This window comes from Mytilus trossulus, chromosome 1 (genome assembly GCF_036588685.1).
Source record: "Mytilus trossulus isolate FHL-02 chromosome 1, PNRI_Mtr1.1.1.hap1, whole genome shotgun sequence".
Taxonomy (NCBI): Eukaryota; Metazoa; Mollusca; class Bivalvia; order Mytilida; family Mytilidae; genus Mytilus; species Mytilus trossulus.
In genome coordinates this window covers 17,045,508-17,064,256 of record NC_086373.1, presented here as the reverse complement: position 1 = coordinate 17,064,256, position 18,749 = coordinate 17,045,508, and the positions used below count along the sequence as shown (strand labels likewise).

The window sequence follows — 18,749 nt, the reverse complement described above, 5'->3', positions numbered from 1 at the left end:
GCAGTTCTAGGACTTGGGTCACTCCGTCCGTCCGTCTGCCTGTCCATCCGTCTGTCCGTTCGTCTGTCCTTCCATAACACAATGCTTGTCAACACAACTCCTCTGAAACTACTCAACAGAAATTCCTGAAACTTGGTATGTAGTAAGAACATCATGTAGTTGTTCATATTGTCCGGAATTTTTTATTCTTCAATTTTTATGGAAGTTATGCCCCTTTGAACTTGGAAATTTACTGAAATTCATGTATCAGCGTGTCATTGCAACTTCTCTGAAACTACTCCACAGAAATTCCTGAAACTTGGTATATAGCAAGAACATCATATGTAGTTGTGCACATTATCAGGAAATTGTGATTCCTCAATTTGTATTAGAGTTCTGCCCCTTTGAACTTTGAAATTTACTGAAAATCCTCATGTATCAGCTTGTCATCACAAATCAACTGAAACATTGAACAGAATTTCATAAAACTTGTAGTAGCAAGAACACCATATGTTGCCTTGCAAATTATCAGGAAATTTTGATTCTATAATATGGGAATTATGTTCCGTAGTTCCGTATATCTGCCTGTAACACTTAATATTGTTGCATTTTCCTCAGCAACTACAAATCACTGCTGCAGTGCGAAGCAGGTCCAGACATCGATAGGTCTAGCTTGTTTAGGCTGAATTTTAGGAACTCTTACATTAGATAAATAAATGATTTGAATATGTGCAAATTTGTGCACTGTAATGGTGTACATTTTTTTCCACAAGAGTTATGACCCTTAATGTTCATCATTACGGTGAGACTAAAATTGCTGTATTCAGAAAAATTTTGTATGAGTGCAGCCATAAATATTTATGTGGGGGTAAAAACCTTAGCATGACCTAGATATGTAAAATTCAAATGCACTTTTTGCCAAAAAAAAATCCACCCAAAACTTCCTGGCATAAAAATTTAAATTAATTTTATGCTTACAAAAATAAAATCTTTACAGGATTTTTATTTCTTAATTCTATTGTTCCTGCAGAATGTATCAAAATAAATGAAGTTAGACATCTTTACCGTATATAAAAATACATAATTGTAACAGGATGCTGTTTTGAACAAAGTTGAGGGGTGACATTATAATAAAGAAACAGAGGAAACACAAGATGTCACTCCGGCAAAGCCTTCGGGTGACATAATAAAAAGAATCGAACAATAACAAGAATGTCCCTCCTTTTCAAGGGGTGACGTTAATAAAAAAATAAGAACTGAGCAAAAATAATAAGTCTCCAAACTTTGTTTGGGAGACTTAATAACTGACATTTTGTCTTGGATGCATGATTTCGTTTTATTAGTAGTAAGTAACTGCTAGTACTCTCAAATCAGTACTTATTGTCTTTTTGTTATTGGGATATATACAAGTACCCAGCCAAATCCACTCTGTGTTTTTGTTAGATATATTTCTATTTGTTAATTCCATCTGATGAGTTAATAAATGAGAATGGAAATGCAGAATTAGTCAAAGAGAACACAATCCGACTATAGAACAGACAACAGCAGTAGGTCATCAACAGGTCTTCAATGCAGCAAGAAACATTTAAGCCTTTTTCAACTGATTTTTATAGTTTGTTCATATGTTGTACTGTTACACCAATGTCCAAGGTTAGGGGAGGGTTGGAATCCTGCTAACATGTTTAACCCCGCCACATTCTGTATGTATGTATATAAAAAAGATTGTGACTGTCCAAAGTCAGGAGCCTGTAATTCAGTGGATGTTGTTTGTCGGTTTGTTACATATTTGTTTTTCATTAATTTTTGGTACATAAACTAGGCGGATTGTTTTTTTGTTTAAACTGTTTTACATTTGTCATTTCGGGGCCTTAACACGCTGACTATGCGGCAAGGACTTTGTTCATTGTTGAAGGCCCATATGGTGACCTATAGATGTTAATTTCTCTGTCATTTAGTCCCTTTGGAGAGTTGTCTTGTTGTCAATTATACCACATCTTCTTTTTCATTCAAACTTTTCATTTATCTAGCTAGTAGTTGGACAAAAGATATCGGACATCAATAGATTTCAACTACCTAAGTGGACCATTTCAAGCATGACCTGGGTGTTAAGTTATTTTATCATTTTCTGAAGGACCTATAGAATTTAAATTTAGAACCCAAAATCCTGTAGGAGTTTTTGATTTTTCAAGGCATAAAATAAATTTGAATTTACATTTCGAGGTCATGCTATACCTTATTTGTGCCCCATATAAATATTTTGCTGCACTCATAGTAAATGTTTGCAGTATAAAAATTCAAACTGCAATGATGAACCATAATGACTTACAAAATAAACTTTAATTAAAAACTAATTAACTTTAATTAAAAAATAATTTTATGTGTCCAGGCGCTTTTCTTTTTTCCAACAATGAGCTAGAGAATGGCGAACACATCCTAGTATGCACATCAACCCTCAATGTTTGAGAGTGATGACTAGTTGACACTTGGTAGGGTTAGGTGAATGAGGGGTCAAGGTCAGCCTGGGCAGTCATCAAAAAACAAATCATAACACACAAGTTACATGATAAATGTTAATTATATAATTCAATAACAATTCAATATATATTAAATTCCCAGCAATAATAGTTATTTATTGACAATTAGATATGTAACGATCTTTAATATCCTTCTGCCTTTCTCTCATCTCCTTACTCTCATTGATTTAACTCTTATATAATTGAAAGTTTTACTTAAATCTACATGTATACATAAATTTAAATCTTAAAATAAAAGGTACTAATAAAGCTGATGTCATACAATTAAACTTATTGTTAAAGACACATACTGATAAGGACAATAAAAGAAATTTTTAGTAATCTGTATTCTAAGACATGGAACAAAGTCTTATTTTGAAATCAGAATTAATTTCAAACATTATTTTTTTTTAACTGAACAGTTTATTAACAAGAGTTCAAAAATTAGAATTGAGATTATTATACTCCCCTTTTTTTAGAGAAAGACAGAGAGAGGTCGAAAAAAGAAAGATGTATGCTAACTAGAAATTAGAGTGTTACAATGAAATCTGTCTACTTGTAGTTTACATGATTTAGGCTTTTATCATGGCGACTTAGATAAAATTTGATTTTTTTTTTCATGAATAAAAAACATAAAAGAAATTTAAATCTGAATTTTAATAGATATAAACAAACTTTGTTGGTAGGGGACTAAAAACATCAAAAGGCCTTAAACTGTTGTTTTAATTTCTACATTTAATACATTTTGGACAAAAAATATTTTGATATTTAACTCTAAATGATAAATCTGGATTTTTGTATATACATGTATTCTCACATTCGACTTTGGATTTAAAGTTATTGTTTCTAGACTGGCATCCTCCATACAAAAAGAATTTGCATTTTTTGTCGAACATGTTGAAGTACCAGCGTACCCATCTTGATGTGCATTTTTTATTTCTATCATTTTCTTCGTGGCAGGTTTTTGATATTTCTGAAAGAAAAAAAAGTGTTATTTATTTTCATAGTGTATTACAAATCATACAAATTGACATATGAGATAAAATGTTAGCACATTTACATGTTTATATTAACTAAGAATGATATTAATAATGCAAGATATATGAAATCTACATATCAGATCAGATTTAGTTGCTATTTCTAAATATTGTTTACACATGTCAAATGTTTATGAGATGAAGTTAACTGTGTAGATTTAAAAGATGAAATTAACTGTATAAATGTAAAAGATGTGTATGTGAAAGATTTAATCATCTTTCTCTCATTGACTCTATGTACGGTAAATAGGCCCTTTAACTTAAACATTGTATCAATTGATTAGACAAAGATGGGAATGTTGAAGTCCCTGACTAACGGTGAAGGCCTTGCACAGTTTAATATTGTAATTATTCAATAAAATAAGTAAAACTTGTTTCATTGACTATCTCAATAAATGAAAGACCAAAATTTATTTACCTGTGTAATGCATGTTCAATTAAATTATTAAAGACCAGTCAATATCCCAATGTTTATCTAATATATAGCATTATGTTCATGCTTCAACCATACCCTTTCTTCCTTTTTTATAAATAGTTCTTGATCGCAACTGAATAGAATAAATCTTGATTTATTAATTAAAATTAAATTAAATATTAACAAATAATTAAATAATTAAAAAACTTGCTTAAGGTAAATAACCCATCCCTTTTCAATTTAATTAGTTCTTGAAATTAACAATACCTTTTTGTAGCATCTTTTCCACCTTCTTTTTCTTCAGGCATATTGGTATTTCTAACTCTATATTTGACTGCCAAATCATCATATAGATGACACAGGTGGTTTGTCTTGGGCAATCTACCTTCCATTTCTGAAATTATATTTGTTTGTGTAATTTATCTAAACACACTTAGTAATTCATTAAATTAATTCATCTCTTTAACAGTGAATCACTCAGGCTCAGCTGTTATTTAATAATTGTGTCACCTTTCCACTGCAGGGAATATGGAATGAATTTTAAAAGCCCAAATATCAATCTTTAAAAGAAAAAAACATCTATGATAGGCAGAAGAACACTGTAGTTTTGTGTATTTATTAAAGTAGCTGAGACAAAGTGAGATGCCATATTTCTAGATGACAATATTAGTTGCAAAACTGTTACACAGCCCTCAAATTGAAAATTTTTACACACAACTACTGTTGAGATAAAAACAACATAAAACTTTAAATGGCTGTCAACAATCATTTTTAAATAAGGATTGTAATGTTGTTCAGTAAAGATAACATAACACAGGTGCTACAGTGATAATTTCTGCATCCTATGAATGGCATTGTATTTGTGCAAAAATACACATAATTTTACACATAAAAGATTTAATAATTTCTCATTATCATTAGCAAATGACAAAACCTTATCCTGGAAAGTAGTAAAATTTGATAAAAAAGCATGAAAGAGTATTTTGTTTTTGTAATTTAATATGCATAAATTTCATATCTGTTTATTTCATATCTGTTTATAAAGGTAACAAAAATTTGAAGATTTTCTTTTTACATTTTTAGGTCTGTTTAATTTCATATAATTATTATAATGTTGTGATACTATAGTATGATAAATCTTAAGAAAGGTTTGAAGTTCGATTACATTATCTAGAATATTATAAAGGTGCCAAATGGCAATGAAGTCAATAAAGATTAAACAATAGCAATTAAGCTAATTTATTTTAATTGATATTTTTTTTTATGTTACACAGTGGACACAATTAAAGGTGAATGCACATATAAGTTCTGATTGAACAAGTTACAACATAAGACTGTCTAGTAAAATATCTTGGACAAAAGTTACCAAGAATGTGTGCTCAGTTTACCAAAATTAAAAGCTCTCTTTTGATAAAAGAGTGGTTATATGTAATTATGAGTCTAGCTAGTGAAATTGACATAATTTGACCAGTTTAATTCACATTGATTAAATAAAGTTTGTGGATAAAAAAACTCACTCACTTCACATTTTACAGCTGCATCTTTCCCTAGTAATACATGGCTAGCTTCTGTAGCAAAAACCTGTGAAAGTAAGATCAAATGTATAATATAAATAAAAGAAACCTTTAACATACTCTGCTTGTGAAGATACTAATGAATAGAAAATGAATTGTGCTTTGATAATATTTTTTTTAAAGAAAATCTACAATTTAAAATTGATACAATAAATCATTAGAACATTAGTAAAGAACAAAATAAGCTGAAAATAGTGATAGGGGTTATGGAACTCCTTTTCGAGATATTTGATGTTTAAAAAATGGCGGGAAAGGGATTTCTCTGACTATTACCTTATATTTAGCATTGGCATTAATTGGGTCTCAAATTGTAAGAAAGGAAATCAACAATCTGCTTAAATTTTGTTAATGACCTTTGATAAGCTATTTGAAGTTTTCTATGAAAAGAAAAGTGGATGTTATGGGACAAATTATTTAACCCTGAATCAAAGGAAAAAACCCAAGGAGTCCGAACATTTGACAAAAATTACCAAAAGCTCACCAAAGAACATCCTTAATTTTTGGTTTTGAATGTCATAAATTAATTCAAATTGGAACAGAAATGATTCAAATATTAAATAATTTTTGCCTTTACTTCATTGTTCTAATTGAAAAAAAATTACAAAGAATAGCCTACCTGCAAAATGGTAAAGTAAATAATGAATCCCTTGAGCATTTTGAAATGAAGTGTGAGAAAAACTATGCTATGTTTTGCAAAATGAAGAATGAGAAAGACTTTTTTCAGTTCACACTTTTATAGTACTAACTCAAGTGGGTATTAAATTTCACTCAGAAAACGCCTCATTTTTGTGTTCTGCAAAATAGGTCACATGTTTAAGGCTTCAGGTAATACTAAAACAAGAATCATAAATGAATGTAAAACACAACTCAACAAATCAGTATTATTTGCATATGCTCATATTGTGTACTGCAACTGGGTAAAGTTTCATAAATATGGATCTACATGTAGCAGTTTCAGAGCTGTGCTTACATGACACATGAAGAGACACACGGGGATTCCTATATGTCCATTTTATACCCTAAAACTTTGTTGTTTTCTTGGTAAAGATGACATATTTTAGGTTGAGTCAAACTTAGGTAATCCAAAGGAAACAAAAATTTGAACCATTTCATACTTTAAAAAGGCATAACTTAGCAACATAAAAAGTGAAATTGAAAATTGATTAATGGTACCTAACAAAATATCAAAATATTACAATGTCAAATCATTTATAAATGCTTATTAACTTTAGTTTTTGATAGCAAGGGAAATACTTTTAATGCCTGGATAGCCTGATGGCAGGGCATACAAAAAATCCTGGTGTAATAAATTTATCATTTTTATCATTCAAGAGCCTTAGGTGTACTCATTTGACTGTTTTCTATGGCAAGCTGTTTTACTATTTATTCGAATTTCAAGATATCTCCTATAATATATAAGATATCTTATATAATATATAAGATATGCATGTCCTTTAATATATAAGATATCTTAAATAATTTCATTTTTCTAAGATATCTCATATATTTTTATAGAAAATATCTTATATAATTTATATATATAGTTTATAAGATATCTTTTATAGATTATAAGATATCTTATACAGTTTATAAGATATCTTATACAGTTTATAAGATATCTTATATAGTTTATAAGATATCTTATATAGTTTATAAGATATCTTATATAGTTTATAAGATATATTATAAAGACAATTATATAGGATATCTGATAAACTATATAAGATATCTTATAAACTATATATAATATCTTATAAACTATATAAGATATCTTATAAAGTTTATGAGATATCTTGATGTAAGAATAAATAGCAAAACGGCTTAGCTTGCCAAAGTTTTCTGCCATTTGGATTTTCTACTAGCATATAATTATCTGAAATACAATAGCTTACCTCTCTTGTATTCTCCATTCAAAGATTAACCAGCATCTTTCATGAAAATACCATGTTCTGCAGCACAAACCATTTTTGATTTTCAATCAACATAAAAAAAACCACACACATCAAAGGCGCATAAGAAATAATATCTGCTTCCAAATCAATCTGATACCAGGTTGGAACATTTTAACAAATAAATAGATGACAGTTGCTATGTTCATACCAGTATACCATGAGAGTGACAGCAGAATTGGTGAACAATCACGTTGCTAAACCCGCGTTAGAATGAAAACGAAAGCCAGAGTTTTCACATTTGTTGAAATTTATTAGAATAAACTATAAATATTATATGTATTAGAAATTAGTTTTGATGAATTAGGAAAAGTGTCATTATCTCAATTTATACAGATACAGTAATACTATTAGATTACATAAAATCTTAGAGTACATTCAGAGGTGAATCCAGGGCCTTATGACTGCCTAAGAGGGGGCCCACTCTGGTCATGCTTCAGTGATTCCCTATATATTCAACCAAATTTTTCCAGAAAGAACCTCTGACATTGATTTCTTACCTGAAATTTTGACATTGATGACCATGGTTTAGTATAACTGCTAGAAACAAAAAAAATTTTAATGACCTTTATCAACCCCACGTATTTGACAGAAATAGATAGCTTACACACTCTATAAATTAACAGGCAAAAGTGCTACAAATGAATGACCAGCACTTTGCAAAAACAACACAACCTCTTATTTATCTAAACAACAGTTTTAAATACAGAAACAAATATATCTTTTATACATCTCAACAATAAACAATCAACGACTATGCAACAATTTTTCACAAACATTGTTTAAGTGATTATGATGTCATCGTTGACTAACAATTGTAGGAAACAAATATATATATTACTCTGATTAAATAGACTATGCCCATAAACATTTACATCATTAAAGTTAGATACAAGTATGGTCTTAATTGCCTCTACATTTCTGTCGTCCAAGTTATCACTGCATATGTATGCAAATATTATGAACTTGCTCTATGGTGTTGTTCACACTGGTTTAATTGCCAAAATCTGAACATTTTGACAATGGAAGCTTTTTACATTTTGCAGTAGATGATATTAACCCCTTTATGTTAATGGGATATTTTATTTTTATTTAAATATCCTGCTTTAAGTCTTATTGCTGTTTGTTTTTGCAAGTTCATAGGTATTTTCAGAGACATATATACATCTACATCTCTGGTATTTTACAAAGTTCTGAAATTTTAAACATTGTGTGTATAATTTTCCTTGCATGCTTCCAAAGACAAGTAATAAGAAATCACATGGGCAGTCAATATATATTAGGGATTCTGTTAACAGATTATATTTTTGTTTAAAAGTAGTCAGGAGATACAAGAAAAAGTTAAATCTGCTAACCTAGTCCATGTATTTATATGGTCTATCCTTGAAAAGTACTTCAATTATTATAAGAAAAAGCTCTAGAAACAAAACCAAAGACAGATATAAGAAGACCCCAATTGCTAAGGTCTGAATAGTATCAAGAATTTAAACTAATTTAGTACTTAAAAAATTATTAATGAGCTGCAATATAACAGTATCTTAATGATTGAGATACTGCAAAAAATAAAATGACACATGAATAGACATTTTTTACATTTTTTTCTTTGATATATCTTTTTTGTCATGGTGTGAAACGTTACATAGACCTGTGTATTATCAAGACAAAACAAATTGCAAATTTACATATTTGTTCATAATCTTATGACCATTTTAAATTTTGATATACACAATAGACAGAATTAAGTTCTTCCAAAATTCTTGACTTATTGCAAGAGCTATTGGTTATTTCCAACCATTAAGCTACAGTTTGAAAGAAAATATCAATTCTAATATGACTTGCTTCAAACGCTTTGAGTACACACCCGTGATAAAATATGAATATATTGCATGTCAGCTGATCGGCAACGTCATGATTTCTTTAGGCTGTTCCCATTGTGTAAAATACAGATTCTTACATTGTTAGCAGTGGATTATTGTGTTTCTCCAATCGAGATAGTTAAATTATGGAATTTTAAGTCCGAGACTCTAACGATATAAGAACCTTTTTCTTTAATGTCCAAAAAACACTATTTTAATTTCAATAGAAAGTAAATTCTCCCAACCATGCCTTTACTACGTGGTCGATAGTTTAATAAAAATGCATGCTGAAATTCTCAGATCCGGACATCCTGGCATTTACATTTGTCAGGAGGTGATGAAATCCGGAATCCTCTAGATTTTTCATCTATTTGAAGGGGATAACTGATTATTTATATTGCCGATTATTTTTTAACCAGAGGTTATAGTATGTTAAAAATCAAAATGGAGATAGTATATAGTGTCTTTTACATCACTGAGCCAAAAATAGCAGGATTTGATCATGACCTTTTGGTAACATATTTTCCCATTCAATTTAATTCAAATGTGTTTATATTTCATTCACATTAGAAGAAATCTATTTGTTGCGGAATTTAAAGAACATTTTGTTTCTTTAAATGACAATTTCTAGACCACACAATTGCCACTTATTTACACGTAACTAAGAAGTGTTTTTTTTTAAAAGTCTGACTCAGACAGGTCACAAACTCTATTGGATAACCAATCAATTCACTGGAGACGAGAAATATTTTTTTCACACTGGTTGAAAAACATAAAAATTGCATCAAAATTAGAGAAAGGGTGCCATAGAACGATGACTTAAAAATTTAAGCATTCTACAGGAAAATCATCACGAATGTGAAAGTGAATTTCTTCAAACAAATAAACATAAATAAGTTTTCTTCATCTTTTACGTCAAAATTAATAGTGTGTTTCATTGTGTGTTTCATTACAGGAACAGCACACATTGGTCTTTACCTACAGAGCTTCAATCCAAAAGAATTGTCGTAGTTGTCCTATTAGAATCGAAATAATTCATGGGGGCTTGAAAAGTGAGGAGTAAAAAATCGGCATAAAGGGCCAACCCGTGGTAAATTCAGTATAAATTCAAGCCCCCATGAATTATTTCTTAATTTGCCTGCACTTTGTAAATATGGCTGATTTACAAACCACACCTCTTTTGGGATGTTATCTTAAAGTTATCAATATCTTGTTTTATTTACCAAGATATATCATATTGTTTCATCTCATAGAGATACAACCTCAGAATTCAACCAGTATAAATGCATTTGGATTGTTGACTAATTTATGGGACGGGTAGAACAAAGTTTAAGTCCATATGGAGGCCTGTTGAAACATGCCAAACAACCCTATCTTTTGATTTTTTTTTAATGTAGAGAATGTGAACTTTTATTCCAGAAATATTTTTTTTAACCATTCATTGTTAAAGTGGGGCAGTTATAGAAGGTAAATGAGGTTCCTATCGAAATTGCATAGTATGATACAAAACAGAACAATCTATAGGGAGAAGATGCGTCGGGCAAGTATTGTGGTGGTGTTAAATTATCAAATAAACTGACCAATAATTTCAGCAATTTCACTACCATATATATATATATATTATATAATTCATCTAAACATCCGCCCAACAATGTTAGATCTATAAATCTGCTTTCACAAATTTGTTATTCTTCCATTCAAACTCATGTTACTAAGATATTGTGACACCAAATTGCCTTGCACTGTATGGTCTTGTAACTTAATTGCTGTGTTAAATTTTGTTGCAGAATCTTGCAATAAAACTCAGATAATACAACAACTGTTTTGTGGCTGTTTTTATATTATTTGAATTTGTCTTTTCCTTTTGCATTTTGTGAATGTTCTAGGCACTTCAATAATTAAATAATTGATTGATATGGCTGCTGCTAAGGTTCTCTTTGATAATAGCCCAACCATTTCATACAATTTAGGTTTATTTATAGATATATACATTGAAAGATTTTTATAATTCTATATATTTTTTTGCTGCTAAGGTTCTCTTTGACAATAGCCCAACCATTTCATATAATTTAGGTTTTAAACATGCCTTTGCATATAATTTAACTTTCAAACATGCCTTTTCATATAATTTAGATTTTAAACATGCCTTTTCATATAATTTAAATTTTCATATAATTTAGATTTATTTATAGCATATACATTGTACATTGAAAGATTTTTATAATTCTACATATTTTTTTGCTGCTAAGGTTCTCTTTGATAATAGCCCAACCATTTCATATAATTTAGGTTTTAAACATGCCTTTTCATATAATTTAAATTTCAAACATGCCTTTTCATAAAATTTAGATTTTAAACATGCCTTTTCATATAATTTAGATTTATTTAAAGCATATACAAGGAAAGATTTTTATAATTCTATATAAATTTTACATTAAATAATTGGGAAAACCTGATAAATGCAGGGTATCTAATTGCATATAATGCTTTCTGGTGAAAATACAATGTACTAAGTACATCAGATATCATGACAGTTTTACATGTAATGAGGTAGCTAAAGGCTGTGATATCTTATCAAGCCACTTAAGATTATTTCTTTAATGTTTTTGGTTATATGATAATGGATAATTTTTTACATGTAAGCCTGTAGAAAACGAATCTTATATTTATTACTGCTACTGCAATACATTACATGTAATGGGTTGCAAACTTCTTGTCACTAAACAATGATATGATCAGAAATTACATGTAAAATTACTGATAAAATAATTACATGGAATCTGGTGTTGCATATGTAATGATTTGTACTGTAACTGAGGGAAGACCAAATATTTTAGATTTAACAAACAAATTTAAAGGAAACTGTTATTGCAAAAATTAATAATACATAATGTATGAATTATAAACTAAATGCTCAACCTATAAAACACTTTAAGAGAACAATTTTGATTTTTTCCCCATTGATCTTCAAATCCTTTCTGAAAAAATCAGACCTCAATTAAATTTTGACAAAAGTTACCATATCTTTCTAATTAATTGGTCTTTGTAGTGAAAGTTGTTAGTAAATTGTTTTTGACTTTTTACAGGCTACAGGAAGTATACCAATCACTGTCAGACATATTGAGTCCATGATACGTTTAGCAGAGGGACATGCTAAGATGCACTTGAGAGATTATGTTAATGAAGATGATGTTAACATGGCCATGAGAATTATGTTGGAAAGTTTCATTAGTACACAAAAGTTCAGCATCACAAGAACAATGAGAAAGGTAAGCTTCCTGGCACCAGTAGCAATAAAACAGCAATGGAAAAATTAGCCAAACTGCACTCCTTTAAATAAAAAAAAGAAGAAGAAATGTGTAACCATACGTCCTTTATTTAAGTTTTCAAACAGAAAACAAACAGCACACCACAAAATTCTTGATTAAAGTTTTTCTAAGAATAACATAATTGAGTCCATGACAAGCCAATTAAATCAAACATGGAAAAAAAGTTTACCTTGCATATGTAATTTTCTAGAGCAGTTGACATTACTAGATTTGAAAATTAACAAAAATAGTCTATAAAGAAACCATGAAAGAATTAATTATATCATATAATAGGTAAAGGTAATAAACTATATTATGACATTTCTATTTTGCAGACATTTAGCAGATATTTGACATACAAGAAGGACAACAATGAATTGTTATTGTTTATTCTGAAACAATTAGCTATGGATCAAATGTCATTCCAGAGGAACAGATTTGGACTTGACCAAGAGACCATAGAAATTTCAGAAAAAGATTTGGCAGATAAGGTTTGTATTGTATTATTATGACTGCTACATAATTTAAATACATGTGTGGTTTTGCCAATCTTCATATCCAATTATGGCTCCGTTTTTCTGTATTTTATTTTCCAGTATTCAATGATAATTTAAATAAGCAGATTTTTTCAAATTTTTTAAACTTATAAAGAAGTAATGTTTTAATTGATTTTTGACAAAAGAACTTTTTTTCAACATTCTAAGAGTATCCTAATCAAAAACCTTTTCATCATTCATAAAATGATACTGATATGTTTAATTGTCATTTCATTTTGTTCCATTACAGGCAAGACAAATCAACATCAGTAACCTGACAAATTTCTACGAAAGTGATATATTTAGATCAAACAGGTTCAATTTGGACAGAAAAAGAAAGATGATTGTCCAGACAGTGTAAAGTTCAAAGATCAATTTTTCAAAAGATATTGCAAATACATATTTTGTAAGATTTCATATTACTGACACTCCATTCAGCATAGTGCTCATACTTAATGTGTTCAGATAAAAAAATGTGTTCAATATAAAAAATGTGAGTGTTGATCTATACACCTTTTTGTGTTTATTGTGAATGTAGATTATTACACCTTACTGTGTTCATATTTTGCAGACTTCACATATCTAACTTAGAAAGTAGTCAATGTTTTGTATGACAGCAGTTTATTGAAGTATATCTCTTTATCTTTTGAAATAAATGTTTACATCAGGCTGCAGTCTTTGAAGTAACAATTCACAATAGAAATTCCTATATAACTAGAAGTAAATGAAATCAGAAATCATGAGTTGCTCCTTATCCAGGATGTCCAGAACAATGCAATTCTCTCCACTTGTGGTCTGATAAATCATTCTGTTGTAGGACTTTAAAAAAACTTAAGATTATGTCCAATTCCTGAAATTTATGTGGCAAATAATAAAAGGATATCCAAAATTCTCCTTGAACCAATGTGAGGAAATTTGCATAAAAAATGAACCTTCAGTCTCATGTGCTAAAATCACATCATTGTTCATCTAGAAGATTTAGACTTGTGCTATACATATAGTAATACTTGCTTGAAGACAGAAATTCTGAATTCACACAATCTGTATAAATCATACTTAAACCAAGGCTGTGAGGCAATGTCAATTTTAAATTAAAAAAAATGTAATGATCAATTTCAGGATTTTTGTGTTATGCAGGTTTTACTCCAAGATGCACAGAAATATTTTATATTATACAATTAAATTATTTTCTATTGAAATTTTTACAGATGTAGTTTTATATTAGATACTGTTGACTATGAAACAGACTAATTTTGTATATTTGTAATGTTTTGTGCCAATGCCATTTGATGTATTGTTCTTAATCTGTAATATAAAGCATGAGACATTGATTCACCTTATCATGAAATAAAAAAAGATAGAATAAAACTGAAAGTACATTGAATTGCTGTTTTTTTCCTCACCAATTCCAGCTCATCACGTGCAGTTATTTTTCGTCTTCCATTAACATTTGCAAATATCTTCTTTTCTAAAACTACTTGGTCAGTTATAGGCAAACTTTCCAACAACCAAAATTGAAATTTGCAGCTTTATGTAACTGATGATCGAAACAAACATCCAACTTTGTCAAATTAAAATGAGTTATGTCTATAAACTTGAAAACCTCTGCTGCGTTAGAAAGTCTGAATGATAAAAAAAAATTAACTAAATATTAAGATTACCTTCTGTATATATACCAAAACTATCCAATGAATGTATGCATATAGATGCAGATGAGCAACACATTGAGCACAAGTTATCAAATTGTTTAGATATGCTACGATACAAAACATTTGTAATAATGGGTCAAGTTGTTTGACTGAAAAATTGAGAATATTTACTCTAGATGCATGGTTGTCTACAAAAGATTCATCAGTAACGCTTGAATAAAATAAATACCATTTTGAACCAAAATTCCTAAAAATTTTGCCAAATGCAGCTAAAGAAATCTATTCCTGAGGTAGAAAAGCCTTGGTATTTAAAAAAAATAATCAACTTTTGTCAACATTTAATTTATAAATATGACCATATTATTGAAAATTCATGTCAGAAGTGTTGACTACTGGGCTGGTGATACCCTAGGAGAAATAAAAAATACACCAACAGCAGAATAGATCCAGTGGTTGTACATAAACTCCTAGATACCAGGATTTAAATTTTGTGTTTACGTGTCTGGCGTTTCGTCTACAATGACTGGCAAGTGACGCTCCACTAAAGAAAAGTTATAAAGACCAAAAAAAGTACAACATAGAGGACCAAAATTCCTAAATAAAGGCAACCATAGTATACCGCGGTTTGAAATTCATTAATCGATTGAGAAAACAAACAAATCCGGGTCACAAACTAAAGTGAAATTGAGTGAAACACTTCAAATAGAAGAGAACTAGGACACAACAGAAACAACATTAAAATGTAACACGCACAGAAACGAACTATAGTATAATAATGGCTATTTTCCTGACTTGGTACAGTACATTTTAAGAAAAAAAGTTGTGGGTTGAACCTGATTTTGTTGCATGCCAAACCTCCCGCTTTTATGGCAATGTTAAATATAACATTAAAATAACAACATTATGTGACAACACTACAAGACAAATAGATAGAAGAACATATATGACAGAGAAACACACGAGTAATAGCTGACAAAAGGTACCTCAAAGTTTTGCGAAATACAGATGATCTACTGATAATTACCGAAAATATGCAATAAAGCCTATAAATGTAAGTTTTATATTTATTTAACGATGATACTATCCAAATAATGTTTGGTAAATATTGGTGTATTTATACGCATTTTGAGCTAATTTTGTGCATTCAATTCTTAAATTCCTTCTCAACTTTTTCTGGCAACCTGTCTTTTGCAGACAAACGTTAATTTCTTTCAAATGATAATCTGAAATTCATTGTTACCAATGTCCTTAAAAAAATTCTTTAAATAAAGCATTTTAATTTTTTTTATTGAAGGTTATTTAAACATTTCACTGATTTTAAATTTAGAAGATTACTACTGACTAATTATGTTATGCTCGTATAAAAATGACGAATCCGACTTGACTCTAAAGTGATCGTTGCACATGAAGAAAAAAACACCGTTTATGGCAATAATTACTGTTGATGCTAATTTCAGGAAATATACAAGATCATACAAGTCATTCATTTTCCTGACAATAAGTTTTCCCTTCTGCTATAAGGCGAAGCGCTTTGATAGGATGCATTGATATGATATAAGTATACATTTTATTCAATGAATAAATTGCAATCTACAATTTTTGAATATGATGGGAATATTTATTTTTTTTACTTTTCAAAAGCTAATAATTTTATGTATAGTCAGAATTGCTGCTTACTTTGAAATAGCTCCCTATAATAATGGTCATGTCACCATTTAACTTTTGTCGCAGGAAGCTCCACATAGTGATAGTGATGCGGCGGCGTTAGCTTACTGCTTAAAAGCTTTATATTTTAGAAGGTGAAAGACCTGGATGCTTCACACTTTGTATATGGATGCCTCTTGTTATGAAGTTTCTGTCAATTACATGTCCAATGTCCTTGACCTCATTTTCATGGTTCAGTGACTACTTGAAAAAAAAAGTGAAGATTTTTTGTAATGTTAAATTCTATTTTATTATAAGTAATAGGATAACTATATTTGGTATGTTTGACCTTGCAAGGTCCTCTTTCCTGTCAGACAGTTTTCACTTGACCTCGACCTCATTTCATGGATCAGTGAACAAGGTTTAGTTTTGGTGGTCAAGTCCATATCTGAGATACCACAAGCAATAGGTCTAGTATATTCAGTGTATGGAAGCACTGTAAGGTGTACATGTCCAACTGGCAGGTGTCATCTGACCTTGACCTCATTTTCATGGTTCAGTGGTTATAGTTAAGTTTTTGTGTTTTGGTCTGTTTTTCTTATACTGTATGCAATAGGTCTTCTGTATTTTGTGTATGGAATGGTTGTAAGGTGTACAGGTCTACCTGGCAGGTGTCATATGACCTTGACCTCATTTCATGGTTCAGTGATCAAAGTTAAGTTTTTGAGTTCTGGCCTTTTTTTCTAATACTATATGCAATAGGTCAACTATATTTGGTGTATGGAAATATTTCATGATCTACATGTCAGTCGCGCAGGTTTTATTTGACCTTGACCTCATTTTTTACGGTTCATTGCTCAGTGTTAAACTTTTGTGTTTTGGTCTGTTTTTCTTAAACTATAAGCAATAAGTCAATTTTATTTGTTGTATGGAAGAATTGTTAGCTGTACATGCCTACCTGGCATGGTTCATTTGACCTTGACCTCAATTTCATGGTTCAAAGGTCAATGTTTAGTTTTCTTGGTTTATGTTAAGTTCATGTGACAGTTGTAATCAAGCTTTATTATTATGACTATCAACATAATATCAATGATTAGTAAAGAAGGCGAGACATTTCAGTGTGTGCACTCTTATTGAGTTGTTGTCTTTTTTTCTAAAACTATGCACTAGGTCAACTATATTTGATGTATTGAAATATTTTATGATCTATATGTCAGTCGTGCATGTTTTATATGACCATGACCTCATTTTCAAGGTTCATTGCTCAGTGTTAAATTTGTGTTTTGGTCTATTTTTCTTGAACTTTAAGCAATATTTACCTATATTTGATGTATGGAAGAATTGTTAGCTGTTCACGGTGGCATGGTTCATTTGACCTCGACCTCATGTTCATGTTTTCTTGGTTAATTATATGTTTATGTGACAGTTGTAATAGAGCATATATTTAGAACTATCAACGTAATATCAACGATTAGTAAAGAAGGGGAGACATTTCAGCGTGTGCATTCTTGTCTTCATTAACATGACACAAATATCGTCTCCTCTTAAACTGCTTGACAAAACGATACCACAATCTCTCTGAATGCATATTGACAATGATTTTTTTTCGACGGTTATATACATCTTTCATTCTATGTTACTTTTATTATTTGCGACTTTTTCCTGAAGTATAATAAGTTGATTCCGCTTTCCATAGACATTTTGAAAGTTTACTTGCACGGAGTTATATTAAATAAAACTAATATCCTCAGTAAGGGTAGAAATTATACTGATTTACGCATATATGCGGATACATTGCAGGAGTCAATGAATGTTAAAGTGACATATTTTATTAAGTTATTTCGTGATACTTTCTTTACGCGATTCTATCATTGCTTCTTAGAGAGTCGACATTTATTTTCAATTGGTAATATATATAATGAAAATAAACTCATCATAGATATTAGTGAATTTATTTATTTACGTCAGACGGCCGTTTTGTAAACAAATGACTCACCAGTGACGCTCGAATAAAAAATGTGAAATATCAATATGTCTTAATAGATATAGGAAGATGTGGTGTGAGTGCCAATGAGACAACTCTCCATCCAAATAACAATTTAAAAAGTAAACCATTATAGGTTAAAGTACGGCCTTCAACACGGAGCCTTGGCTCACACCGAACAACAAGCTATAAAGGGCCCCAAAAATACTAGTGTAAAACCATTCAAACGGGGAAAACCAACGGTCTAATCTATATAAACAAAACGAGAAACGAGAAACACGTATATATTACATAAACAAACGACA

The 18,749-nt window shown here is 30.0% G+C and overlaps 2 protein-coding genes across 2 annotated transcripts in view; one reads left to right on the top strand and one right to left on the bottom strand.

The window, feature by feature from the left end:
• Positions 1 to 14,522, top strand: part of LOC134717154 (DNA replication licensing factor mcm2-like) — a 50,965-nt gene extending 36,443 nt beyond the window's left edge. The window contains exons 16-18 of the mRNA XM_063579963.1: positions 12,410 to 12,592; positions 12,967 to 13,122; positions 13,418 to 14,522. Coding sequence (XP_063436033.1) covers positions 12,410 to 12,592; positions 12,967 to 13,122; positions 13,418 to 13,528 — 450 coding nt within the window. The 3' untranslated portion in view covers positions 13,529 to 14,522. The remainder of the gene's footprint in view (positions 1 to 12,409; positions 12,593 to 12,966; positions 13,123 to 13,417) is intronic.
• On the bottom strand, positions 2,954 to 6,970 carry LOC134706806 (BPTI/Kunitz domain-containing protein 4-like). The gene is made up of 3 exons (XM_063566100.1): positions 5,466 to 6,970; positions 4,212 to 4,338; positions 2,954 to 3,465 (listed from the first exon to the last, which is right to left on the bottom strand). The coding sequence occupies exons 1-3, from the start codon at positions 5,574 to 5,576 to the stop codon at positions 3,215 to 3,217; spliced, it is 489 nt and encodes a 162-aa protein (XP_063422170.1). The 5' UTR covers positions 5,577 to 6,970; the 3' UTR covers positions 2,954 to 3,214.
• Positions 14,523 to 18,749: the final 4,227 nt, after the last annotated feature.